We start from the raw sequence: 26,939 nt of genomic DNA on the forward strand, positions 1-26,939 counted from the left end.
GACTGTCCCCAGAATCCACTCCCCTTTTCCTTTGAGAATGAAAACCCCTGCTACGGCCTCAATGTATCTCCCCAAATTTCATAGGTTGAAATCTCAACCCTCAAAGGTGATGGTATTAGGAGGTGGGGCCTTTGGGAGGTGATAAGGTCATGAGAGAGAATGGGATTAGTGCCCTTATAAAAGAGACCCCATAGGGCTTCCCTGGTGGCGCAGTGGTTGCGAGTCTGCCTGCCGATGCAGGGGACACGGGTTCGTGCCCCGGTCCAGGAAGATGCCACGTGCCGCTGAGTGGCTGGGCCCGTGAGCCATGGCCACTGAGCCTGCGCGTCCGGAGCCTGTGCTCCGCAATGGGAGAGGCCACAACAGTGAGAGGCTCGCGTACCGCAAAAAAAAAAAAAAAAGAGAGAGAGAGAGACCCCATAGAGCTCCCTCACTCTGTCCACCATGTGAGGACACAGCAAGAAGATTCCAGCTATGAACGAGGAAGAGGGCCCTCACCAGAACGTGACCATGCTGGCACCTTGATCTTGGACTTAACAAATTTCTGTGGTTTTTGAGTTACCCATTCTGTGGTATTTTGTTACAGCAGCCCAAATGGACTAAGACAACCCCCCATCCCTGAGCTTTAACAGGATGCACAGCCATTCGGTAGGGATGGCATCGCTTGGCTTCCCTTGGATGCTAAGTGTGGCCATGTGACTAAGCCTGGCCAATAGGAAGCAAGCAGCAGTGATGATGCAACTCCAGCCTGCCCTCTCCTCCTCTGGCCTTCCTGAGGCTGTAAGGTGGACATCTGCCAGTGAGCCGGATCTGACCATGTAGTCCAGGGCAACTCCCGGCAGGTGGCAGAGCAACAAGACAGAAGGAACCAGGCCTCTGGATGACTTGAGCAGGCAAAGCACCAGCCCACCCTGAGACCCCACCAAAGCGGGATTGTTAGATGAGACAAAAGGGAACCATTTCGAGTTAGCACACAACTGTGGGTCTGTCTGTTAAGCAACTCAACCTGTGCCTTATGCTAATACAGTGAATTTGCTCAAGTTATTTCACCATTCTGTGCCTGAGTTTCTTCACCTGTGGAACGGGTAAGAGGATGAAATCTGTTGGCACAGGGAAGAGGCAGTCAACGTTTGCCGATGTCATTATTATCAGCAGACACAATTCTAGAGTGATACATACCAAACCGTAAGAGTGGTTCTTTCCCTGCAAAGGGGACTCACAGGGAACTCAGACATTCCTTGCTAAATTTTGCACCAAGTACATGTTTAACTTTGTACTCAGAAGAAAACATGTAAGTACTGAGTATGTTTGTAAAGTAGAGCAGGGAAAACCTGAAACTCTAACTCATTATCTGTTACACAAGATCATACCCACGGCACCCTGTTCCCTTGACGCCACCCACAACAGGAGCCAGGCCTGGGTTTCCCAAGGAAATGACCACCCAGGAAACTGCTTGTCTGAGTCACCAGACAGGCAGACAACAACTGCAGAGGCCAAAGGGGCCCAGAGCTGAGAGCTGAGAACCTCCCCAAATGTGGCCTCAGTTTTGAGAACCAGACAGGGGGGAAGGAGCGGCTGGTTCCCAGAGGGTTCCTGTTCCAAAAGTTGGCTCCATGTCTACCAGGAAGCCTGCTGCAGGGCCACCTGCTTGAGCAGAAGGCAACTGGGTGAGGGTCAGTGGCAAGGATACATCCTCAAGGGGACAGCCAGGTCCTCCTCGAACAACCACATTCCTCTCCCTTCATCAATTCAACCACGTTATTATTCACTGAGCACCTAGGCACTCGGACAGAGTTGAACAAGACAGATAAAATCCCTGCCCTCGGGGGAGAGAAGCAACTGAAATATTAACTACATGAATAAGACCCTTTCAGATGGTGCCAACTGCTCTGAAATAAAAAGAAACCAAAACAAAGTGACATGACAGAGGGTGCAGCGTTGGGTTACTTCATTTAGGACGGTCTAGCACAGCCTAGCTGAGGAGGTGACATGAGCTGAGACCTGAACCGTGAGCAGGATTGAGGAGATGCAGTGATGCAGCCTTGCAGGAACAGTGCAAAGGTCCTGAGGCAGAAACAAGCTTAGGGAGGAAGGAAAAAGTGGCCAGGCCTGAGTGTACTGAATTACTAAAGAGGACACAACCCCCGAGGGTGGGAGTGTGGCTTTTTGTATCCACACCAAGGACACTTAATCAAGGGCTCTGCAAACAGTAGGCACTCAATAAATTCTGCTGGCTACCTGGAAGTGTGGCTCTCCTAGGCACTCAGAAGATGGTACCTTATAGCTAGCAGGTGCACAAACAGTAGGAGAGCTGAGCTGTGAATTTAAGCAGGGCAGAGGCCCGGGGTGCTATTTCCTCAAATGCCTGCAGGCAACAGGAAGTTCTGCTTGGCTTCAGGTCACCAATACCCTGGGGGCTCAAGTGAAGAAGGCAAGAGCAGGGGCTTGGAAAGCCTGGATTTGAGCCCTGGCTCCATCCCTGCCCATTTGGGCAAGACACTTAACCCCTTTGTGCCCTAGGTTCCCCAGGGGCAGATAAGGAAGGAATCCATTCCCCACTCCCTCTCCTGCTTTTCCTTGGGAGCCACCAATCTCAGTCCACCTAGTCTGGGTGGAAGAACCCATACTGCTGGTGGGTACAAGGCTCAGGCCTGCCTAATCTGCATATTCCCACACCCTGGCCATCGTGATTGGCTCAGTGATAGGCACCTGAACTAATCAAGCCAATGAAACCCATGGGACTTCCCTGACAGTCCAGTGGTTAAGACTCCGTGCTTCCAACAAAGGGAACGCGGGTTTGAACCCTGGTTGGGGAACTAAGACCCCACACGCCGTGCGGTATGGCCAAAAAAAGAAAAAGAAAAAAAAAACAAAAAACCCAGACTCATTGAAACTTGCGGGAAAACATGTCATTCCATCAAGGTTGCCGAGAAACGGAAAGGGAGCCTGCAGCTACTGGGACTAACATGTCACCACAAGTTGAAAAGCCGCCTGAGAGTGACGCCAACACAGAACAGTGAGACTAGAGCTGGAGGAAGATTCCCAACAACTTCAGTTTGGTCCTGGATCTAGCTACACCTGTAGCCAGCACTATTTCTCAGTTATAGGAGGCAATAAATTCCCTTTTTGGATTAAGCCCGTTTGAGTGGGTTTCTGTCATTTGCAAGCAAAAATCCTGACTAATAGATCCCATCTGTAAATGGAATAAAAACATTCCGACCTCAAACAACCTCAGACCTCTGTTTTCAGAAATAAATAACTCTTGGCATGTAGAGTACTTGACATATCAGGCTCAATACATGATGGTTGTTATTAGCGGCTGCTAAGATGGTGAAAAAGGAAGCCTGTGACAGGCACCTCCATCATCCTCATCTCCAGATACGTCCTGGTGTTGGAGGGCGGCAGATAGGGGTGCCACACACCTGCTTAGGGGGCTTGTGCCGATTATACTCCTCTCCCCAGAGCTTGGCTTCCATCTGTAGACGCACATCCTCAAAGTACACGTCCCTGTCCACGGACTCGATGTAGCGCTTTGCCACGTAGTTGGAGGCCCCCTTCCACTGCTGAGTGTGCAGGAAGTTGGAAAGCTTCTTCCTGAGGGGAGAGGCATCAGGGGGCCCGCCTGGGTGTTCTGGATCCCAGCCCTAGTCCCCAGGATGGGAAGACCCTGCCTGACCCGGCTGGCTAGAGCCAGGAACAAAATGCAAGAGGTGGGAGGGGCTTCCCCACCCCACAGCATCCTTCAAAGAGCTGCGAAGGGGGCTTAAGGGACATACTTCCTGTTCTCCTCCAGCCCATCCCCACAGCCGGTCCCAACGTGTGGTCCAACGGAGACCAGATGGAGAGGAGCTTGGGCTACAAGAAGAGAAGCCACTGTCTCCATTTCTTGACTGGAAATGTCACAGTGCCCCTGCTCTCAGGAGCCTGAGGGAGTCTGGGCAGGGCCCCGAGAGGCAGGCTGAGTCACTTACGTCCTGAAGCACTCCCTCATTGCTCCCCGGCCGAAGGGCTGAAAGACATCACACAGCGGGTTATCAGTCCCCACACCCCACCCAGAGGCTACCCTGAGCCAGGAGGAGATTTTCCCCTTGGACGTCACCCACCAAATCGATGCCCTGGACCTCATCTCAACCCTAAAATCCCCGGGCCCTCCTTCCTTTACTGCAGCACCAAGGCCTCATAGAACTTCCAGCCTGGAGGCTGCAGGACTGACGAGACCACCCTACTCCCCGCCTAGCTGAGCAGAAGACTCTCAGGGGGTGAAGATATTATGGGGGTGACGGGGTGGGGGTAGAGACAGTACATGTCAAAGGATGTTTTTTGTAGCCCTGTAACAGAAAAAAAGCAAAACCACCCAAATGTCCATCGACAGTATAATGGATTGATCAATCAGGTCTATTTGCTTGACAAAATATTATACAGCAATGAGAATGAACAAATTACAGTTCTAGAAAAAACATGTACAAAACCTCATGGACAAAATGTTGAGCTATACATATACGGTATGGTTCCACTTACAGGGAGCACAAAAAGAAGCAAAACCAATCTCGGGTGATAGAATTCAGGGTAGTGCTTACCCTTGGGGGTAAAGGAGGAGTAAGTGGGGCTGAGAGGGGCTTCTGGGGGCGCCGGTGATATTCTGTGTCTTGATCTGGGTGATAGTTAAACACATGTTCACTTGGTGAAACTCCTCAAGCTACACACTTTTCTGAGTGTGTGATACACTACAAAATGTTTCACAGATCGATCCTGCCCCTTACTATGCAGGAAGTTCTCTATTTTCTAGTTGATTCCTTTTTCTTGCAACCCACTGAGTTCACCTTGTTAGATGAAAAGTAATAGGTGGTGACCTGCAAGTTTTGAAAACGGATATACACATTCACGGTTCACCGATTTTCAAGAAGAGTGTCAAGAAGAATCTTTTGATATATATGATTAATACATGAAATGCCCAGAATAGGTAAATATACAGGGACAGAAGATAAATTAGTGGTTGCCCATGGCTAGGGCAGATAAGGGAATTGGAGACTGACTGCTAATGGGTAGGTACGGGGTTTCTTCTAGAGATGGTGAAAATGTTCTGGGACTGATCGTGGTGATGGTTGCATAACTCTGTGACTACTAAAAACCACTGAACTGTACACTTTAAATGGGTATGGGGTATGGTGTGTGAATTATATCTCAATAAAGCTGTTGTAAAAAATAAAATAAATATACCGTACTATAAAGACTCCCCCAAAGTTAAAAAAATAAAATAGAGTGGGTGTGGAGGAGAGGAAGCAATCCCTGATTACACTGGGCTCGAGGCTCTGCTCACCTGAGACGCCATCTTGATCAGAACTTCATCCTCCAGCCACTCCCCGGTGACAGCGTTGTACCTGCAGAGACCAGAACCCACCCCAGGGCGCAGCGTCCATTACCTGATCCTGTCACTCACTAGCTGAAGGCAGAAGACTTTTCTGGGCTGCCCAATGCCCTCGGGATCAAATCTTCTCTCTACCCACAGGCCCACCCGACCTCCTGGGTTGGGTCTGTGGACACTCCCCCTCCCTCCCAGGTCCCCACCACACTGGCCTCCTGCCCCTTCGTCAAAGGCAGCTATTCCCTCTCCACCATGTCCCCCAGCGCTTACAGTTGTGCAGTGGGCGGCCTTGCTCCCTACCTATCTGGCTCCCCCACCAGACTGTAACTCCACAAAGGCAGGCCAGTGAACAGGACCTGGTACAGGGGAGGCTTAATAAACGCATGGTGGATGAACAGTTGAATAAGTAAATATCCTTGTTATAACTGGCCTAGATAATGAATGGCGTGTCCCAGGATGGGAGGTGGCAGCGTCCTTGGTCTTGCCCGTGTGAGGCCCAGCCCAGGTCCCGGTGCAGGCAGGCTGGGGGGAGGGTCCTGCCTCTGAGTCCAACCAGGAAAGGGGCTGCTGGATACACACCCAAGGCAGAGAGGGATGGAGAGGGTTCCAGAACATTTTCATCTCTCTTTTCCCAAGGATCCTCTTTTCCAGAGCAAATCTGCCCCTAGGCCTGGCTGGGCCTTAACAGGTTTGCCTGGTAGGAAGCTCCTTGGCTCAGTAAATCCCTAAAATCTTAAACCTCCCCCAGGGCTGAGGTGTTCTTAGCTCTAGCAGATGCCTCCCTGGCCCTCCCTCAGGGGCGACAGACTCCAGAACCTCCCAGCTCGTGGGAACAGCCTTTTCAGAGCCTGAAAAACAAGCAGAGGCCTGGCGGTTAACCCACCCCAGGCCCAGGGTGGGGAGGAAGGCTTGTCAGAGCCACACACCTGCTGGCACCAGCCCATGGCAGTGCTGTGCCAATAAATAACAGCAATCATTGTTAGTACTACTATGTAGAGGCCAAGGTAAAGGAAGTCATCTTCCCTCACTTCCAAACAGACTGAAAGCTGAGAGGCGCCCAGAAGTTGGGGGAGGGCAGAGACATGCAACACTGGAAGGGTCTTAACTGTCCTTCACAGTCACTAACCTTACAGAGGACAGAGCTGCTCTAAGTTCACTGAGCATTCACTGTATGCTGAGTGCTTACACGGAACTCCTCCATCAACCGTCACTCAGCCCTTGGAGATCCGTACAAATATTGTGCCCACTTTCCAGATGGGGAAACCAAGGTTCAGAGAGGTGAAAAAACCTTCCTGAGAGCCAAGATTCAAACCCAGGTCTGTTTCAAACAGAACCTTGCTCCTAACCAGCCTGGGTACAACCCACGTGAACAGGAAATCTGTCCCAGTAAAGGGCTGGCTTGCAGCAGAGCTCTTTAAAAACCAGCAATAGAGGTGGAAGCTTCCAATTTAGAAATCTCTGGACATTCTGTGCCTGACCTCCCTCTGCTGGCAGCCAGGGCAGGTGAAATCAGCTACTATGGTTAGGAAATAAACACAATTCGGCGCAGCCCCTGGTCCCTGGCCCCCAAGGAGCTCAGGGACACACAGAACCAGCCCAGCACGTGAGTCCTGCTTTTCCAAGGGCCTCCCTGGTAGCCTGGTGTCCTCAGCCTGGAGGCCAGATGTCACCGACCAGCCACCACGCTGCATTTATAGGCAGGAAGGAACAGAGTCCGCAACCTGGCCTTCTGGGGCCCCGACGATGCTGACCTCAGCTGCCGGCACAGACCCCAGAGCCCACTAGGAGGTCAGCCTCCGAAATGGGGAAAGGTGCACACTAGGTTCTAACCCATCTCCTCACAAGGTGGGAGCAGGAACACATTGCAGAAAGGTGGAGAGGGCTCCACTGTTTCTGCCTGCCTAGCAACTGCTCCCCTTTCTTCTGGTAACAGCACCCCAATTTTCCTTTGGAAAACCCCCATCCTCCATTTTCAGAACATATGGACTGGGTGAAGCTGATCCCCCAGCGCCTTCTTGCTTGTGGTATGTGATCTAGACCTGGCCAGTGAGAGCAAAGCTCCTGGCACAATGACTGGTTCAGTAACCGGCCTATAACCAAGGCCAGGCCAATGAGATTCAAATGTGGGACTTTTGTTTTTAAAAAAAATCGAGAAAGAAAGATCCTTTCCCACTGAGTGAGATGAAATGTGGGGCTCCTAGAAGCCATGTGTGCCACTGATGTAAGACAGTCTATCTGGGGTCAGAGCCAAAAGCACCCTTGGAGCAGCTGTGACTAGCCATACGCGAAGCCCACGTAGATGAGTCAACCATTCCTTTCTATGCTTAAGCCACTGCGAACTGGGTTTCTGTCACTTGCATTTGAAAAAGAGTCCTGACTAATTCACAGACACTGAACTGAGTCAGAAAGTTATCTTATTAACTACCTGGGTGACCCTGTTCAAACCTCTCTCTCCACTGGGGCAACTGAGGGAACTCACGGGGTTCACCTGGATGAGTCAGAGCTGGAGGGGTCTACAGAGGTCACAGGACACAGGACAGGCCCCAGGGCAGATCCATGCGTCTTCTAAAATTATGAGTCAAATAAGACATATGTGTGCAACGTTCTGAGATGGCTTCATCAGATCCTCAAAGGAGTGCCGAAGGCTTGACACAACGACTCCAGACTTTATTTAATGAGTAAATACGTATAGAGTGCGTAAACAGTACCTCGCAGATGGAAAATTCAGTAAATAAGGACCCCATCATCATCACCATAGTCCTCCTTATTACTATGTTGGTGGTAGTGTTTTGTTGTTTTTATTTTTCTTCCTGAAACCCCCTGAAAACACTCCTCCTTCCTTCTGCCTTTTCAAATAGGAAATCTAGACCCTCCCAGCTCTGTTTTGTGAATCTTCCTGGGGCCAAGGCACTGAAAGGCTGGTCTGCTTTCTTTCCCTTTGATAGCAATTGTGGGGTCATGTGTTGAGATGATGGAGCCACAAGACAAAAGTAGCCTGGATCCCTGAGATGCCCTGAAGAGTTACTCAACTCTCACCCAACTTCATATGAGCAAGAAATGCACCTTTGTTGCATAAAGCCCTTGGGGTATTTGTACTTGCAGCATAGCTCAGCCTAGCCTGTAGAATACACACTTTACAGGATTAAATACACACAGTAAGGATTAAATGAGATCATGCACAATGCCTTAAGCATGCGTAAATACTCAAATACTGGCTGATATTATTATTATTATATTCCCTTTTCCTTGATCTCCAAGGGTACTTAAGCCTCACTGATTTTAAGCAGAAGGAAGACCCAAACCCCACAAGGACTCCTTGTGGACTGGGGTCATAGAGTGTCTGTAGACGAGGTACTGACCTGTGACGTGTGGCGCATTCCGTGGCAATGTCCTCCAGGTGGAACTCGGCCCAGGGGTCAGGCATGTGCTTGGCCTTCTCGATTGCATGCTTCCAAGCTTCCTGCAGAAGCAAAGGGGAGTGTTAGGTCCAGACCAGGGGCTTCTGGGACAGTGCAGGGCAGCTCCTCTCACCCTGTGATTTCCCAGTGTCTCCGACCTCTGGGGAGGCAGACAGCATCAGTCAGAGAGAATCACTCCCATCTATTATCCTTGTAGGAACATAGTTCCCAAAAGACCTCACATGGGCACAGCTCACATGGGCCCAGCTTTCCCACCGCCAGAAGTGACCTGTCTTAACTACAAAACCGAAGAAGAAACATAATATGTATAGAAAACACATACTGCTTCACTTGTTATCAAAAAGTTGAGAATGAAAATAAGATGATATTCCCCCATCCCACCTTGTTCAGACTGGCAAACATTTTCACAGCTGGTAATGATGAGTCTGACCAGGATGTGGGGAAACAGGTGTTCTCACGTACTGTCAGTGGGTATAAACCTCTTCTAAAGGCAATCTGGCAATGTACTAAAATGGAAAAACTGTATTCCTTTATTTTGACCCAGCAATTCTACATCTAGGAATGTATCCTCTAGAAATACAAACATAAGTGTGCAAACATATGTGTACAAGCGGTATCACTGTGATTGTGCAAAACTGAATTCATCCCAAACGTCTGTGGGGAGTGGTTAATACACTTTGATTCTATTCATTTAAAATGCTAAACCGCCTTATGGTGGGAATTCTGGACTCTATCAGGCCCAATGTCACCTTTTCATAAATATTGTATAAATCATAAATACACCCCATTTTACTGCCCTAAATGAAATTCATAGACAATTTAACCTTCTTAAACTCAAGAGTATATCAAACTATGCAAAAGATATGTTGCCTTTACATTAACAAAGTGCTAAGTTCTCAGTTAATTATGAACAGATTCCCATGAGATGTTCCAAGGTCCTGGGGGTGCAGGACAATTCCTTGTGCAGATCTGCTCTGCACGTTGCAGGTTCAGCATCCCTGCCTTCCACCCATTTGGTGCCTCAGTGCCTTCCATCGTTGTGCTGCCCGAAAACATGTCCCCAAACGTTCAAACCCTGTTAAGAACGGGGCTTCAAGGGTACTAACTGGGAAAGATGACCAAGGCACGTTATGGAGAGAACATGCTGATTCTCAACAGCATCATAGTACGACCCCAGTTTTTTGTTTTAAGAAGCTCATTTGGGACTTCCCTGGTGGTCCAGTGGCTAAGACTCCACGCTCCCAATGCAGGAGGCCCAGGTTCGATCCCTGGTCAGGGAACTAGATCCCACATGCCACAACTAAGAGTTCACATGCCACAACAAAGATCCCGAGTGCCGCAACAAAGATCCGCACAGCCAAATAAATAAATATTAAAAAAAAAAAGCAGCTCATTTTACTGTTTTTATAATCCCAAGGTGGACTCCTTTCTTGTCCCCTCCAAACAAACACTCCGACTCTCACACTGGGTAGCAATACCCTCTCCATCTTTTCCTGTAGAGCTTGAACCTTTGCCCGACAGCCTCTACAGAGGAATCAGTGAGACCAAACCTCCCTTCCAGGCCACAGGCCTGAGCCACAGGGAGGGTCCGGATCGTGGGCTGGCCACTGTCTGGGCCTGGCAGATTCCAGACCTCCCCACCCCACAATGGCATCCCTCAGCCTCCTGGACCAGCTCTTAGGAGCTCTTCCAAGGACTTGGGTCCAAACAGGACAGCTCCCAGCGCATGCCCCCGGCCTAGGCTCCATCCCTGGGAGCCTGCTCAGAGGAGATGAGGCACACACACACATGCACGCACACGGCCCAGGGCTCCCTTACTGGGGCTTTCTAATCTCTGCAAAGTCTAAAAATGAAGCCCGTAATTTTTTGCTTCCTATTTGGAGGTAATTCATGCTTAATGAAAACACTTGGAAAATACAGAAGACAAAGAAAATTCAAATCTGCCACGTGCCGTCCACCAGAGCAACTATCATCAATGCTTTGGACTAGTTATTTTCCAGATCCCTTACGTGCATTTTTAAATAAAATTGGAATCACACTGCAAATATAACTTACAGCTTTTCAGGAGAGTGGGTCAATGGGACTTGGTTCTTTATTTAGTGATCTTGATTTTTTTTCCTGATTCCAAATGTTTGATCTGCTTATTACAAAAAAGTACAAGTACTACAGAATTCTGAATTAGAAAGCAGCAGTCCTTTCTAACCTCTACTCCTCTGAAAACCTCAGCTGACAGTTGATTTGGATATTCTGCAGGTTTCCTCCTATGCATTTGTTAACACACACATGAATTTAAGAGCACTGGGACCGTATTGTGTTCTGCATCTTACGTTTCTCCACTTGACACAGGATTCTGGACCCAGCCTTTCCCTGTCATACGTACAGACAGGCTGGATCGACCTCGTTTCCCTTCCATGGTTGTAGGATACACAATTGTATAAATGTACCTTAAGCTGTTTCTCAGAGCTCAGTTGATGGTTATTTATATTCTCTCTAATAATCCCTTGTATAAACAGTGCTAAAGGGACCATCCTTGTATCTAATCTCTGTGCACCTGTGCAAGAGCTCAGTAGGACATACTTCTTGGAAGTGTAATCACTGGATCACAAAGTTTAGAAATTTGGAGTTCTCCTCCAAAAAGATTCTCCTAGGTTACACTCCAAGAAGCAAAGAACAAATCACTCCAATTTTTTGACACAAACATCACATCATGAATTTACAAGTTAGCTGTAACAGCTGTGTAACAATCCACTGCATGGGTTTATCATTATTGACTTAACTGTTCACCTGTGGTTCTCCACAGTGAGACTCCGAGCTTGTCACTGCCTTTTCCCTGTTACACATAACCCTGCAGTAGACATGTTAAAAAAAGCAGTTGTTGGATTTCTGTACTTTAAAAAAGTGCCACAGTTCCCTCTTGTATTCCAGCTGCTGCGAATGGCAGGAATGGCCTTCTGACCCCCACCTGTCAAGGAGCCCGCTGAGTTCTGAGTAGTCAGCAGGCCGCCCTTCTGAGCATGTCTGTACAAGCGCCCTGTTCTCTGCCTGAGACACATGACTTTCTCAATGTACCTCTCTCAACCGGTGACTAAGACGCGCCCTAAGCAACCAAAGACAGGGCCCCCCATTCAGTGAGGATTATCGACAGAAATTACCTGCTGGCTGGATGCTACGGCAGCAACCAGAAAAAACAGTCAAGGAAAAAAGTATTTCAGAATTAGAGGGCATGTTATTTCACAGGCTCAGAATTACCTTTTTTTACAAACCCAGAAAAAAAATCAAGCCACACCTTACTGGCAACAGGTGGGTTTAATGCAAGTGACTTTTTTTTTTTAAGCACAATATAAAAAGTCCTGTACTGGGCTTCCCTGGTGGCGCAGTGGTTGAGAGTCCGCCTGCCGATGCAAAGGACGCAGGTTTGTGCCCCAGTCTGGGAAGATCCCATATGCCACGGAGTGGCTGGGCCCGTGAGCCATGGCCACTGAGCCTGCGCGTCCAGAGCCTGTGCTCTGCAACGGGAGAGGCCACAACAGTGAGAGGCCCACGTACCACAAAAAAAAAAAAAAAAAAAGTCCTGTACTATGATTCAGTTCCCTCAGCTCTGGTTCCGGCCCACTGCTGACAAACTTGGGGAACCTCTATTTCCTCATTTACAAAAGACGATGAAGAATATTTTGACTACTGGTGGTCAACTTCTTTCTGTCCCCACCCGTGGGGCAGACATGCTCCCACTAGAAACAGTGGCTCACTGAGCACACAGTGCTCATTACAGTTGAACAACCTCAGCTAAACTTAAAGCACTGGTACTATTTTATCCAGCAGGTTAGGAAAAATAGGTGGTTACGGAGGACCGGGAAGTGAGTGCTCTCAGACACTGTGAGGAGAGTGGAAGCAGGTACTACCACCTTTGAGGGCCATCTGGTTATGCCAGATGGTCGGCCAGTGGTTATGAACCTTCTTCACTGACTTCTGACCCAGCCATTCTGATCACCTACCCAGGTGTGCTCAGGTCGGTGCTCGTAACGCTATGTAACAGGCAAGCATTACAAACAACCTGCCAGTCCACAGCGGGATGATTAGGTACACTTGGCATACTTGCATGCAGCCGTTAAAAAGATGACGATGCTGATATGGGCAATCTCTAAGGCCTACTGTCTGGGGGTAAAAAGCAAGGTGCTGAATAAAGCAAACAGCATGACACCATTTACTGGTGGAGGAAACCCACAAATCAGTACTATAGATTTCTTAGACTCACAGACAGAGATCAGACCTGTGGTTGCCAAGCGGGATGGGGGGGTAGATGGGTGGAATGGGAGATTGGGGTTGGTAGATGCAAACTATTACATTTAGAATGGATAAACAACAAGGTCCTACTGTATAGCACAGGGAACTATATCCAATCTCCTGGGATAAACCATAATGGAAAAGAATATAAAAAGAATGTCTATATGTGTGTAACTGAGTCACTTTCCTGTATAGCAGACATTGGCACAGCATTGTAAATCAACTCTACTTCAACAAATATATACATGAAAAAAATACCATAGATTTCTAAGGATATGTGTGTCTGTAGATATATGCATAAATGTACATTTATACATAAATACATCTTAAAAGGTCTGAAAATTTTACAGCACAGGGAATATAGCCAATATTTATAATGATTTAATTTTTTAAATAAATTTATTTATTTATTTTATTTTTGGCTGCGTTGGGTCTTTGTTGCTGCGCGCAGGCTTTTCTCTAGTTGCAGAGAGCGGGGGCTACTCTTTGTTGCGGTGCACGGGCTTCTCATTGCGGTGGCTTCTCCTGTTGCAGAGCACGGGCTCTAGGTGTGCGGGCTTCAGTAATTGTGGCTCGCGGGCTCGAGAGTGCAGGCTCAGTAGTTGTGGCACCTGGGCTTAGTTACTCCGCGGCATGTGGGATCTTCCCAGACCAGGGCTTTAACCCGTGTCCCCTGCATTGCAGGAGGATTCCTAACCACTGCTCCACCAGAGAAGCCCCGATAATGATTTTCAATGGAGTATAATCCTTGAAAATACTGAATCACTATGTTCTACACCTGAAACTAATATAATGTTGTAAATCAGCTATACTTCAATAAAAATTAAAGGTAAAAATAAATGTAAAAGGTCTGAAAGTGATTATTCGAAACTGACACAATGGTTATCTCTGGGAATAGAAGAAGATAAGAGGCTGATCAAGGTGACTTCATCTTCATCTACACTCATTTTTTTACTATGAGAATGTCTTCAGGCGTTGCATGTGTAAGTCAACGCTATTAAACAAAGATCACTGGGTTAGATGACCTTAAGGCCCTGACAGCTCTAACATTCTCTAGCTTCAAAGAGCCTAAAACTCAGGTGAGTGGACTAATTATTCTTACATAAAACAGGCGGTTTCACAAAGAGGAAAACATAATCCTGGGAAGAGAACAGAATGGCTTTGGTTCCTCAGAGCCTGAGAGTATAAAATAAAACTAACTAAATAATTAATTAATAATAATAGTAAATTTCCTGAAATATGCCAGGAGTGAGACCAGATGTGTGGCTAATGTGTTTGCAATCTCTTTGGCACATATGATGTTATCAGCTACTGCTGCCGTTTTATATCACTATTCTTATTACTACTATCACAGCAATCAAAGCCTCTGGATCTTACATGAAGCATCCAGTAGCTCCTTGAAGCTTCCTTCTTTTTTAAAATTAATTTATTTTATTTATTTTTATTTTTGGCTGCGTTGGGTCTTCGTTGCTGCGCGCAGGCTTTCTCTGGTTGCAGTGAGCAGGGCCTACTCTTCATTGCGGTGCGCAGGCTTCTCATCACAGTGGCTTCTTATTGCGGAGCACGGGCTCTAGGCATGCAGGCTTCAGTAGTTGTGGCACACAGGCTCAGTAGCTGTGGCAGGCGGGCTCTAGAGCGCAGGCTCAGTAGTTGCGGCACACGGGCTTAGTTGCTCTGCGGCACATGGGATCTTCCCGGGCTAGGGCTCGAACCTGTGCCCCCTGCATTGGCAGGCAGATTCTTAACCCCTGCACCACCAAGGAAGCCCGAAGCTTCCTTCTTGAAACATCAACTGTTACATTCAGTAAGCAGATGTTATAAAATATGTTTTCCCCATCATCACTTCTGTAGAATTTAAGAACTATAGCCCTAAGTCAGCCCTACTTACCCCTCCTGACCGACAGTAAAGGGCTTAAACCACAGCCAAGGACAAGTAAAAGAAGTGGGAAGAAGTGGAGATGCACATCACGCTCTGGGATGGAAAGAGGCCGCACCACTGCGTGGCTGCCCCACTCTGGGCCACACGCATTTAGAGGTTTCGTGCAATTTCCATGGAACCCAGCACGGAATATAATAGCAAAAACCTGGAAACTTCCTAAGGATCCCACAAAAGGAAATACTTAAAGAAACTGTGGCATATCTATACAACGGGCTGCCATGGGGCCACTAAAAAAATGATGGACTAGATCCACATTTACTGATGTGGAAAGATACACACCATTTCTTTTTTCTATTTTTTTTTTTTGCGGTACGCGGGCAAGCGTACCAGGTACCAGGGAAGCCCGCCATTTCTTGATTGCTGAGGAAAAACTGGTTATTAGAGAACGTATATAGCAAAATCCTGTTATTGTAAGGAAAAGTCCCTGTTTATTTAGTCGTGTCTGTATTTATACGGAAATACACACCAAGACCTTAACAGCAATTGTATCTGCACTTTCAAAGTTGTCTTCTGCAAGGAGCATACATTACTTCTATAAGCAATAAAATAATTATAAAGGAAACAAAGTTAAAAATCCTCAAGAAATCTCTCTCTGTTGAAAACAGTAGCTGCAGGTCATCTTCCCTGATCAGTGGGATTCAGAGTCACGGCTAGAGAGGACAGGAAGAGAAGGATGGGAACAATAACCAGCAAAGCAATAACATTCCCTAGGATGACAAAGCGCCCTGTCTCCTGGAAGTCTTTCCTCAGACAGCATCCTGGCCGGCACCTCACGGTAACCTTGCCAAGGATGGACAAGCAGGTAGGATAGTTCCCAGTCCACTGACGAGGTACCCAAGGCTCAGAAAGTGAGGAGGTGATTTGCCTTCAGATCTACAGCAACCATGAAATGGAAGACCCAGGACTCAAGAATGTGGACCAAACACAGAGTTACCATATGACCCAGCAATTCCACTCCCAAGTACCTACCTAAGAGAAAGGAAAACATGGTCACACAAAGACTTGTGTAGCATTATTCAAAACAGCCAAAATGCAGAAACAACCCAAATGTGCATCAACTGATGGATAAACGAAATTGGTACATCCATCATCAGTAAAAAGGAATGGGGCTTCCCTGGTGGCGCAGTGGTTGAGAGTCCGCCTGCCGATGCAGGGGACACGGGTTCGTGCCCCGGTCCGGGAAGATCCCACATGCCGTGGGGCGGCTGGGCCCGTGAGCCATGGCCACTGAGCCTACGCGTCCGGAGCCTGTGCTCCGCAACGGGAGAGGCCACAACAGTGAGAGGCCCGCATACTGAAAATAAATAAATAAATAAAAAATAAAAAGGAATGAAGTACTGGCACACACTTCAACATGGATGTGCCTTGAAAACACTGTGCTAAGTGAAAGAAGTCAGACACAAAAGGCCACATATTGTATAATTCTACTTACATGAACTGTCTGGAGGAGGCAAATCCATAGAGACTGAAAATAACGTTAGTGGGTGTTAGGGTCTGGGTGGGATGGGGATACTGAGGGTGATGGCTAAGAGGTATGGGGCTTCTTTTAGGGTAATGAAAATAAGCTAAAATTGGTTGTGGTGATGCAAATGCATAATTTTATGAATACACTAAAAGCTACTGAATTGTACATTTTAAACGGCTAAATTGTATGGTATGTAAATTATATTTCAATAAAGCTGCTAAAAAATTTACAAAATAAAATTAAAGAAGGGGAACCCCTGTTAATGAATATCTAGCATATTCCATAAAGGACCACGTGCTTCATAAAGATGAGTCCCTCCAGCCAGGCTTGACTCTCTTCAGTCTCCTCCTGTTTTCCAGACACCAGGTCACTGACGGCTTCCTGCCCAATGCCATATGCAACATCTTTTTCCTTCATCCGCCCAGCAGGCCCTTATTTTGATGGAGGTCCAAAGCTTTTTGGACCCAGGACACCTAAGCTTCTCTTTCCCACTCTGCATTCCCAGAGCACTGGGCGAAGTACCAAAATGGTCACCACCTCTGCGTATGCACAGAGTTTCCTGTGGTCAGTGGGCAGGGGCAGAAGCCCAAAGATGCGAGGCTGGGGTCTCCCCGGGCTCGGGTGGGCAGGGACGCCTCTTTTCCCAGTGAGTCATCAGACGCTCATCCACTTCATTCTGGGGCGATTGCTGTACTTTGACCAAGCTGCTAGAGCCACCCTGGGCGGGTTGAAAGTATCAGTTTAATCACCAAAGTCTACCAAGAAGGGCGTGGGAAGCAGGCATGCCCATGCGTCATGGGAGCACCAATGCCGGTGCAACCTCTTTGAAGGGCAATGGGCAATGCTTAGCCAAGTTTTAAACCCACAAACATTTTGCTCCAGCCATTCCACCTCTGGGGATTTACCTGGCAGGCGCACCCCCAAGTGGGCACCAGGACACACGCACACGTAAGAGACACACGTAAGAGATGCTTACGGAAGCGGTTTGTGGTAGCAAAAGACTGGAAACGACGTTCACACCCACCCATGAGGGACTGGCTAAATATATTACAGTGCTTCCAGATAATGCCATGATATTCGGCCATTAGAGAAACAAAACAAAATAAGCAAGACAACATACTGCACTCAGGAAGCATCAAGCAATTAAGCTCTCAGAGCCTCAGTTTTACTATCTGTCAAAACACCAATCCTCATAGGACTGCTGTGCAGATTCAATGAGTTGATATGAGTAAAACATGTAAGGCGGGCCTGCCTGATCCACAGTGCCGGTTATGTAAGTTCTAGCTGATGTCAGTTCATATGTGCCAATATGGGAAGACAGCACAGGAGTGCAAAACAGGTTTGCGGTCAACTAACATTTCTGCGAAAAAGGAAAGGAAGAGAGTCACGTACGTACATATGCTTATACTCACAAGGAACATTTCTGGAAGGGCATCCCCCAGGGAAACAGGGATCAGAGGTGGGAGGATTACTTTTCACTGTTTACCATTTGTACAGGTTGAATTCTTTCTACCGTGTAGGTATATTATTTACATATTATAAAATACATGTATTTTAAAGTTTGTTTAGATATGTGTATAGATTTATTACAGCACTGTTTGTAATAGGAAAAAAAGGAAACAACCCAAGTGTCCCTCAAGAGGAGGAACTGGCTAGGGATTTCCCTGGTGGTCCAGTGGTTAAGACTCCACGCTCCCAATGCAGGCGGCCCAGGTTCGATCCCTGGTCAGGGAACTAGATCCCACACACCGCAACAAAGATCCCAGGTGCTGCAACTAAGACTCGGTACAGCCAAATAATTTTTTTTTTTTTAAAAAGAGGGGGACTGGCTAGATAAACCCATGTACATCTTGTGATGGAATACAACTTAATTCACTTAAAAAACAGGTGCTCTATATGTGCTAATTGGAATGATCCCCAAGATATTCTCAGACCAGGAAAACAATTCTTTTAAATAAAATTTTCCACTTTATTAAAAACTTGAAAATATATACTTATTCTAGAAAATGTAGACATGGCACAGAAGTAGAAAAAAAATGATCCTATCCTAAGACAATCTCTGTTGGCGTGTTGATGTACTTCCTTTTAGGGTTTTGTTTTGTGTGTGTGTGTGTGTGTGTGTGCACGTGTGTGTGTTTACAGAACTAAATCATACTCTATATTTTGCTCTTTAAAATTAACTCCAGAACAGAAGCACTTTCCCACGTTATGAGAAACTGTATAAACATCCTCTGGTTGGCTGCCTGACATGCTACCCAGGGCGTGGCCCCCTGAACGATTCTGCCACCATCCCCCTGGGAACTCAGGCAAAACGCCCTGGCCTTGACAGTGACAAACTCAACAGTTCACAATACACGCCTGGTACCTGCCAGGGTGACGCCACCTTGGAGGAATGCCAGGTAGCCATTTTGGTTAAACAACTCAGTTGCCATGTCGACAATAAATGAAAAAACACATTCAGTTTGTTGAGTGCCAGGGAGAGTGAGGTCTGGAAAACTGAGCTGCCATCTCCCCCTGAAGTCACCACTGGCAACAAGAACCCCATAGAGCCTCCCTTCGATCACCTAGGACGGTGGGCAGCCAAGAGCTACATCTCATCCTTAAACAGCCCTTCCTCTGAGTACTGGGGATGAAGTGCGATGGGACACAGCCCCTGGCCTTGAGGTCAGGGGCTGACTCATAAACAGAATGGCATTCAAGAATGACAGATGCACAGAAAGATCTGCTACGAGCCCCAAGGAATGCCAAGGCGATAGCCAGGGCAGGGCGTCTAGGGAGGCTGAACAATCATTTTAACAGACCCAACTGAAAGAGGTTTCAGGAAGAGGCGTGAAAAGAGAAGCCTGGGGCTTCCCTGGTGGCGCAGTGGTTGAGAGTCCACCTGCCAATGCAGGGGACACGGGTTTGTGCCTCGGTCCGGGAAGATCCCACATGCCGCGGAGCAGCTAGGCCGGTGAGCCATGGCCACTGGGCCTGCGCGTCCAGAGCCTGTGCTCCGCAACGGGAGAGGCCACAGCAGTGAGAGGTCCACATACCGCAGAAAAAAACAGAGAAGCCAGCTGCAGGAGCAGGGAGAGGTGTGGGGCCCTGCGGACCATGAGCTACCATCGTCAGTGAGGATTTTGAACTTTCTCTTGCAGAATCGATGAGTTTTAAAGACAGCCAATTATTTTATAAATTCATTTATTTGTTTATTTTTGGCTGCGTTGGGTCTTCGTTGCAATGCGCGGGCTTCTCACTGCGGCACCTTCTCTTGTTGCAGAGCACTGGCTCTAGGCATGTGGGCTCAGTAGTTGTGGCTTGTGGGCTCTAGAGCACAGGCTCAGTAGTTGTGGCTCACGGGCTCAGCTGCTCCACAGCATGTGGGATCGTCCCAGACCAAGGATTGAACCCGTGTCCCCTGAATTGGCAGGTGGATTCCCAACCACTGTGCCACCAGGCAAGCCCAAGGACAGCCAATTACTAATGTTTGTTTAGGGGAGGGGCGGTTACCTGGCTGTGCTGCTTTATTTTTCTTCTGCTAAAAACATCCTTTTGCACACAGAAGTAATACATACGTGTAGTTTTAAAAGTTCCAATGTTTAAAAATATATACCATGTAGATAATCAAAGTCCCCCTTAATGCCACCCTCTCCCCCAGAGAGAATCACCATTAACTGTTGGATGCAAATTCCTTCTTTTTCTCGTTAGTAATTTTTAAATTGTTTTATAACATTATATGAGTTTTTGCTATGCAAATACTAATATATGTATATCTATGTTTTTTTGATACAAGTGGGATCATATTTCAACTTGCTTTTTACTTCACAGCACATAAAAATAAAAATAACTAATTTTTGTTTGTCCTTATTATGGACCAGCACTTTCCCAAGAGCTTTTCATGGATTTTGTTTTCTCCCCACAAAAAATATATCTTGTGTATATCTTGGCACTGTTTTTTTTTGTTTTGCGGCACGCGGGCCTCTCACTGTTATGGCCTCTCCCGTTGCGGAGCACAGGCTCCGGACGCACAGGCTCAGCGGCCATGGCTCACGGGCCCAGCCGCTCCGCGGGATGTGGGATCTTCCCGGACCGGGGCACGAACCCGTGTCCCCTGCATCGGCAGGCGGACTCTCAACCAATGCGCCACCAGGGAAGCCCCTCTTGGCACTGTTTTGAAGTCAATTCACATAGAAACATTTTTGTTTGAATGTAAATACAGCATTCTGTTAGGACCATGGTCTATAATTAAACAGGCCCCTCTCAATGGAACTTTTGAGCTGTTTCCATTTTTCCTTTATTACAAACAATACTGCAAAGCACATCTTTGAATATGTAAATCCGAACACTTGTACAAATGTGTGTTTTTTTTTGTTTTTTGGGGGTTTTTTTGCAGTACGCGGGCCTCTCACTGTTGTGGCCTCTCCCGTTGCGGAGCACAGGCTCAGGACGCGCAGGCTCAGCGGCCATGGCTCACGGCCCAGCCGCTCCGCGGCATGTGGGATCTTCCCGGACCAGGGCACGAACCCGTGTCCCCTGCATCAGCAGGCGGACTCTCAACCACTGCGCCACCAGGGAAGCCCTGTACAAATGTTTTGTTACTTGTTCTCAACTGAGGGCAGTACCTCCTCATGCGAGCTTTGCAAATATATGGTGGGGAACATTTTGGGTTGTCATGATGAGTAGGGGAGAATATGGCATTTAATGAGCAGGGGTCAGACATGCTGAATGTCCTACAATATAAGGGACAGTCCCACCAAATAAAGAATTGTCCCCACCTGAAACTAATGTAATAGTCTATGTTAATTATAACTCTGAGGTATAAGTATTTTTTACTTTAATAACTATTGTCAAGAGGTCCACAGTGGTTTCTGTTTTATGTAAATACCGACTATCTGTCCCTATCTGTCCTTTAGCAAGATAGCACCCAGTGAAGTGAGCTCAGCACTCATCCCTCTCCTGATTCCGAATAAAGCACCTGCTGTGTGCACGGCACTGGGGATGAATGATGAGGCCACAGGGTCCTGCCCTCATGAAGCTCACGTCCTAAGCCAGACTTATAGACAAACTTCCCTTTGCTGGATCACTCCGTCTGTGTTTCCTTTAAAGGATTTACCATACTGAGTTTTGTGGTCAGAGACTGTGTCCATCCCTCCCTGTCTGAGACCCTCCAGCTCCTGGACCCACTCAGTGTTTGCCAAAAGGCCAAACCAGGCTCATGGCTCCTCTGAACAGGCAGCTGTGGGTGGAGCCCTTCTAAGGGGTCTGCCCCACTAGGAGGCCTCCAGGATCCTCCTTCTCTGGAAGCAGCCCCCGTTCTGTGATCCCCGGCGCCCCACCATGCTGTGCCCTGGCCAGAGGTGACTGACTGGACCAGAGACAGAGGATGCCTGACTCGGGCTGGGCCAAGCAGATTAGATTTTTCTCCTCTTACAGCTGGGATGGAAGAAGGTCAGATCTGTCTTTGCATGTGGCTCCGTCTGTAATGAGGGGACCCTGGGGCTGGGAGGATCCATTTTCCCACTATGTAGACTGAGGTGCAGAGAAGAATAAAGAATAGGCAAAGAGAGTTGAGGGATGAGACAGAGAGAGACAGTCCTGTGGCCTTCCAGCTTCCTGCATCTGTCCCCTGAGAGGCCAGACATTGTTTCTGCCTGTGGGTCTCAAGAAACACTTCTTGCCTGCTAGAATAAATTTCCCTTTTTTTTTTTCACTTGAGTTAGCATGAGTTGGTTTGTGTTTCACAAGCTCTGACCCCTCCGGCCCCCTCTGGCACCTGGATCTCCTCACACGTGGTACACGAGGCTGCAGGAATCCACGTTTCCGCGAGCCTTCCTGACTTACTGGAACAGACAGGAGCGCCAGGCTGCTCCCCTGTCTTCCCACGCTGCCCTCTGAGGGGCAGAGTGTGTGTTTCAGAAGCCACCTTAGGACAGGAAAGCAGGGCAAGCCGCAACCTGACCCTTCAGGGGCCCCCCAACCTCAGAGGGGACCCACAGGCCTATTTTTGGAGCTGCCTGCCCGAGAGAGCTAAGCTAGAACTCTGACTTAAAAGGAAAAATATACAACTGTCTGAGAACTAGAATTATTAATTTTCTAAAAACAGATTAATTCTGCAGTTAGAGAAGAATGACTTCAATTTCAAATCCCAAAGTGGTAATAGGCATTTTCGTTACAGTACAAACGGATACTTACTGTTTGTGAGGATTAACTTAAATAAGGATAACATTACTGCATTAAAAATTTTTTTTCACCACCAGTTATTATACAAAAGTCCAATAACGTTCGCCTTTCTGCCTCTTCTCTTTACCAGCTTTGCCATGGTATGAACACAAATTCCTAACAAAATAAGTCCCCTCTTCCTCAATCCAGAAGAAGGATGCCCAACTCTAAGCAGTGGCTCTTTTGACCACAACCAACATGAAAAACTACATTTTACATCCTTTCTCTAGACCCTCATACACACAAATGCAGGGATGAAATAAAAATACTTCACAACCGCTCTGTCGGAGAACCTGGTCACCAACAACCAATTTGGTCACTGCATGTGAGTGTGTAAACGTGTGTGTACGTGTCCCTAAAATATCTTTACGACTGTCAGTGCTCTCTGATATTTTTTCCCCCTCCCACCTCCCTCTCCAATATTTTCTAGTCTATTCTGTTCTGTTCCGGGTCTTAAAAAACTGGCCAAGGTTTCCACAACCCACTAGTGGGTACAGAGCAGCTATTCGTAAAACACTGTTCTAAAGTAATGAAAGTTATATTAAAACAACCAAATCTTCCCAGGTTAATAGGCATAGCCTCAGATCCAGGATTTACGCACTGGCAAGAGTTTGGAAACAACCTCAACCAGCGACCCCAACCTCCCATCCCTACGGCAGGTGAGCTGGGCAGGGGGAGTGGGGGGAGGGGGGACCACTCACCTTGAAATGGAAGGAGATGGCCGGGGACCCGCTGGAGCCGTAGCGCTCGCTTTTGGCTAGGTTGCTGTAGTAGTTATTAACCTTGGAATTAACATTCTGGTGTGCCCCCGGATCATCAGTGATGGGGCAGATGAAGTAACCCTCCTCACCATCGCTGTCTGCATCTGAATCACCAGCCCGGGAGGTCGGGCCGCCATCCACGCCTTCCAGGCGGAAGATGAGGTCTTCCTCTGCCATGTTCCCGGGACGCCCGTCTTACCCAAGGGCTGGGCGGCACAGCCAGAGTTACTGGGCAAATGCAGCAGTGAGGGTCCTGCAAGGAAGAAAGAGAATGGGTGCTGGGGTCCAGGGGCTGAGAGCTTGCAGGGCACCTCACCTCGAATGCCCCTGTCACGGAAGGAGCGGGTACCCTCAGAGTGAAAACTACTTCCACCTTTAGGGGAGACACTGGCAGGCAGTGTCTAGGAACATTTTAAATGTACAAACCCCTCCACCCGGTAATTCCACTTGGAGGAACTCAGCACTTGAAACAGAAAATAAATGCTTCTTAAGCCACAAGGCTGATCTTTTTAGAACATAAATTAGATCAAATCATTTCTCTGCTTGACACTCTCCAGCAGCTTCTCTTCACATTCTTAACAAAATCCAAACGCCTTTTAAGGCTACCAGGCCTGTGTTAGTCTGGCCCCTGTCCACCTCTCCTCCGGCCTTGGCAGCTCTCCAGGCCCATGGGCTTTCTTTGTGTTCCGTGAACACTGGGGGCCCATTTTCCACCTCGGGGCCTTTGTACTTGTTGTGTTCCCTGTGCCTGGAACAACCTTCCCAATCTCCCAACAGTGGGTCCTTATCATTTGGATCCCAGCTCAAAAGTCATCTCTCCAGAGAAATCTTCTCTGATTCAATTCAAAGAACCCCTCTCAAACACACACCCAGTCACTCCCTAGCACATCACCCTGTTTTATTTTCTTCAAAGAGATTTTCCCAAGCAAGCCAAAATCATCTCATTTAACTTCTTTATCATCTGTAGCCCTGTTGCCTTAAGAATGCCTGGCATAGAGCAGGCACTCAACACACGTCCCCGGAATGGATGAGTGGCCTGAAGAGCGTTCTCTGTAGCACATCAGTAACAGTAAAAAGAGGGAAGAGCCCACAATGACCGTCAATGGAGGCCTGTTATATAAACTACAGTTTTTCTACACCATGAAATACTGTGTGACTCTTACAAAGAAAAAGGAAGCTCTAGATACACAAAGACATGCGAAGATAGTCAAGAAAGAGTTCAGCAACATTGTAGGATACAAAAATCAATAGTATTTCCATATACTATCAATGAAAAAATCCAAAAATGAAATTAAGAAAACAATTTTATCTATAATAGCATCAAAAATAATAAAAAAACTTGGCCAGGGGGCTTCCCTGGTGGCGCAGTGGTGGAGAGTCCGCCTGCCGATGCAGGGGACACGGGTTCGTGCCCCGGTCGGGGAGGATCCCACATGTCGCGGAGCGGCTGGGTCCGTGAGCCATGGCCGCTGGGCCTGCGCGTCCAGAGCCTGTGCTCTGCAGCGGGAGAGGCCACAGCGGTGAGAGGCCCGTGCACCACACACACACAAAAAAAAACTTGGCTAGGGAATTCCATGGAGGTCCAGTGGTTAGGACTCCACGCTTCCATGGCAGGGGACACGGGTTCAATCCCTGATCGGAGAACTAAGATCCCACAAATCATGCGGCCAAAAAAAATAAAATAAAACATCTTGGCTAACAAAAGAAGTGCTTGACTTGTACAGTGAGAAACAAAACGTGTCAGAAGAAGTGAAAGAAGACCGAAATAAGTGTAAAGATATCCCGTGTTCATAGATCAGAAAATTTAACATAGCTAAGGTGGCAATATTCCCAAAACTGATCTACAGATTCAACCCAATCACTATCAGAATCCCAGTGGCTTCACTGAATAAATTAACAAACTGGTCCTAAAGTTCACACGGAAATTCAAGGGACCCAGAATAGCCGAAAGAATCTTGTAAAAGTTACAAGAATCACACTTCCTGAATTCAAAACTTACTACAAAGCTAAAGTAATTAAGACAGGTGATAGTGGCATGAGGATAGACACAGAACTGAGAGTCCAAAAATGAACCCTCACATTTACAGCCAATCGACTTCTGAAAGGGGTACCAAGACAATTCAATGCGGAAAGAATACTCTTTTCAATAAATGGTGCCAGGACAAGTGAATATACACACGCAAAAGGATGAAGTTGAACACCTTCCTACATTATATACAAAGATTAACTCAAAATGGGGACTTCCCTGGAGGTCTGGTGGTTAAGAATCCGTGCTTCCACTGCAGGGGTCACGGGTTTGATCCCTGGTTGGGGAACTAAGATCCCCAAGCTGCGCAGTGTGACCAAAAAAACTAACTCAAAATGGATCAAAGGTTTAAATATAAGAGTAAAACTCTAACACTCTCAGAAGAAAATATAAGAGAAAATCTTTGTGACACTGAATTAGGCAAAGCCTTAGATAGGACACCAAAAACACAAGCAACAAAAGAATAGATACACTGGACATCATCAAAATTAAAAACTTTTGTGCTTCAAAGGACACCACCATGAGAGTGGAGAGATAGCTCACAGAATGGGAGAAAATTTTTGCAAATCATGTCTGATAAGGGACTATGTAACGGACTCATACTACTTAACAATAAAAAGACAAATAACCCAAATAAAAAATGGGCAAAGGGGGAGTTCCCTGGCAGTCCAGTGGTTAAGACCCCACGCTTCCACTGCAGGGGCACGGGTTTGATCCCTGGTCAGGGATCTAACACCCCACATGCCACGCAGCACAGCCAAAAAAAAAAAAGGCAAAGGATTTGGACAGACGTTTCTCTAAAGAAGATACACATGGCCAGTAAACACATGAAAAGATACTCAACATCATTAGACATTAGGGAAATACAAATCAAAGCCACACCCACTAGGATAGAATTTTAAAAGTGGAAAATGACAAGTGTTGGTGAGGATGGGGAGACATTGGAAACCCTCATACACTATTTTTTTTTTTTTTTTGCGATACGCGAGCCTCTCACTGTTGTGGCCTCTCACGTTGAGGAGCACAGGCTCCAGACTCGCAGGCTCAGCGGCCATGGCTCGCGGGCCCAGCCGCTCCGCGACATGTGGGATCTTCCTGGACCGGGGCACGAACCCGCGTCCCCTGCATCAGCAGGCGGACTCTCAACCACTGTGCCACCAGGGAAGCCCCCTCATACACTATTAATGGAAATGTAAAATGGTGCAGTCACTTTGGAAAACAGCCTGGCAGTTTCTCAAAAAGTTAAACACAGAATTACTATATGATCCAGCAACTATACTCTTAGGTATATACCCAAACATGTCCACAACAAAAACTTGTGACATATGGTTCATAGTAGTATTACACGCAATAGCCAAAAGGGGAAACATCCAAACACCCGTTAACTGATGAATGGATAAGCAAAATGTGGTCTATATATACAACGGAATGCTCTTCAGCCACAAAAAGGAATGAAGTACTGATGCTAAGTGAAAGAAGACAGTT

The 26,939-nt window shown here is 47.3% G+C and overlaps 1 protein-coding gene across 2 annotated transcripts in view; it reads right to left on the reverse strand.

Annotated features, from left to right (window-relative positions):
* EEF2K (eukaryotic elongation factor 2 kinase) overlaps nt 1-26,939 on the reverse strand; it is a 62,996-nt gene that overhangs the window by 24,944 nt on the left and 11,113 nt on the right. For both annotated transcript variants that reach the window (XM_082858166.1, XM_082858167.1), the window contains exons 2-6: nt 23,369-23,681; nt 8,722-8,822; nt 5,318-5,378; nt 3,972-4,009; nt 3,423-3,594 (exon numbers count right to left, since the gene is read on the reverse strand). In XM_082858166.1, the coding sequence (XP_082714292.1) occupies nt 3,423-3,594; nt 3,972-4,009; nt 5,318-5,378; nt 8,722-8,822; nt 23,369-23,605 (609 nt within the window). In that variant the 5' untranslated portion in view covers nt 23,606-23,681. The remainder of the gene's footprint in view (nt 1-3,422; nt 3,595-3,971; nt 4,010-5,317; nt 5,379-8,721; nt 8,823-23,368; nt 23,682-26,939) is intronic.

Source organism: Leucopleurus acutus, assembly GCF_964270905.1.
Source record: "Leucopleurus acutus genome assembly, chromosome: 16".
NCBI classification, from domain to species: Eukaryota; Metazoa; Chordata; class Mammalia; order Artiodactyla; family Delphinidae; genus Leucopleurus; species Leucopleurus acutus.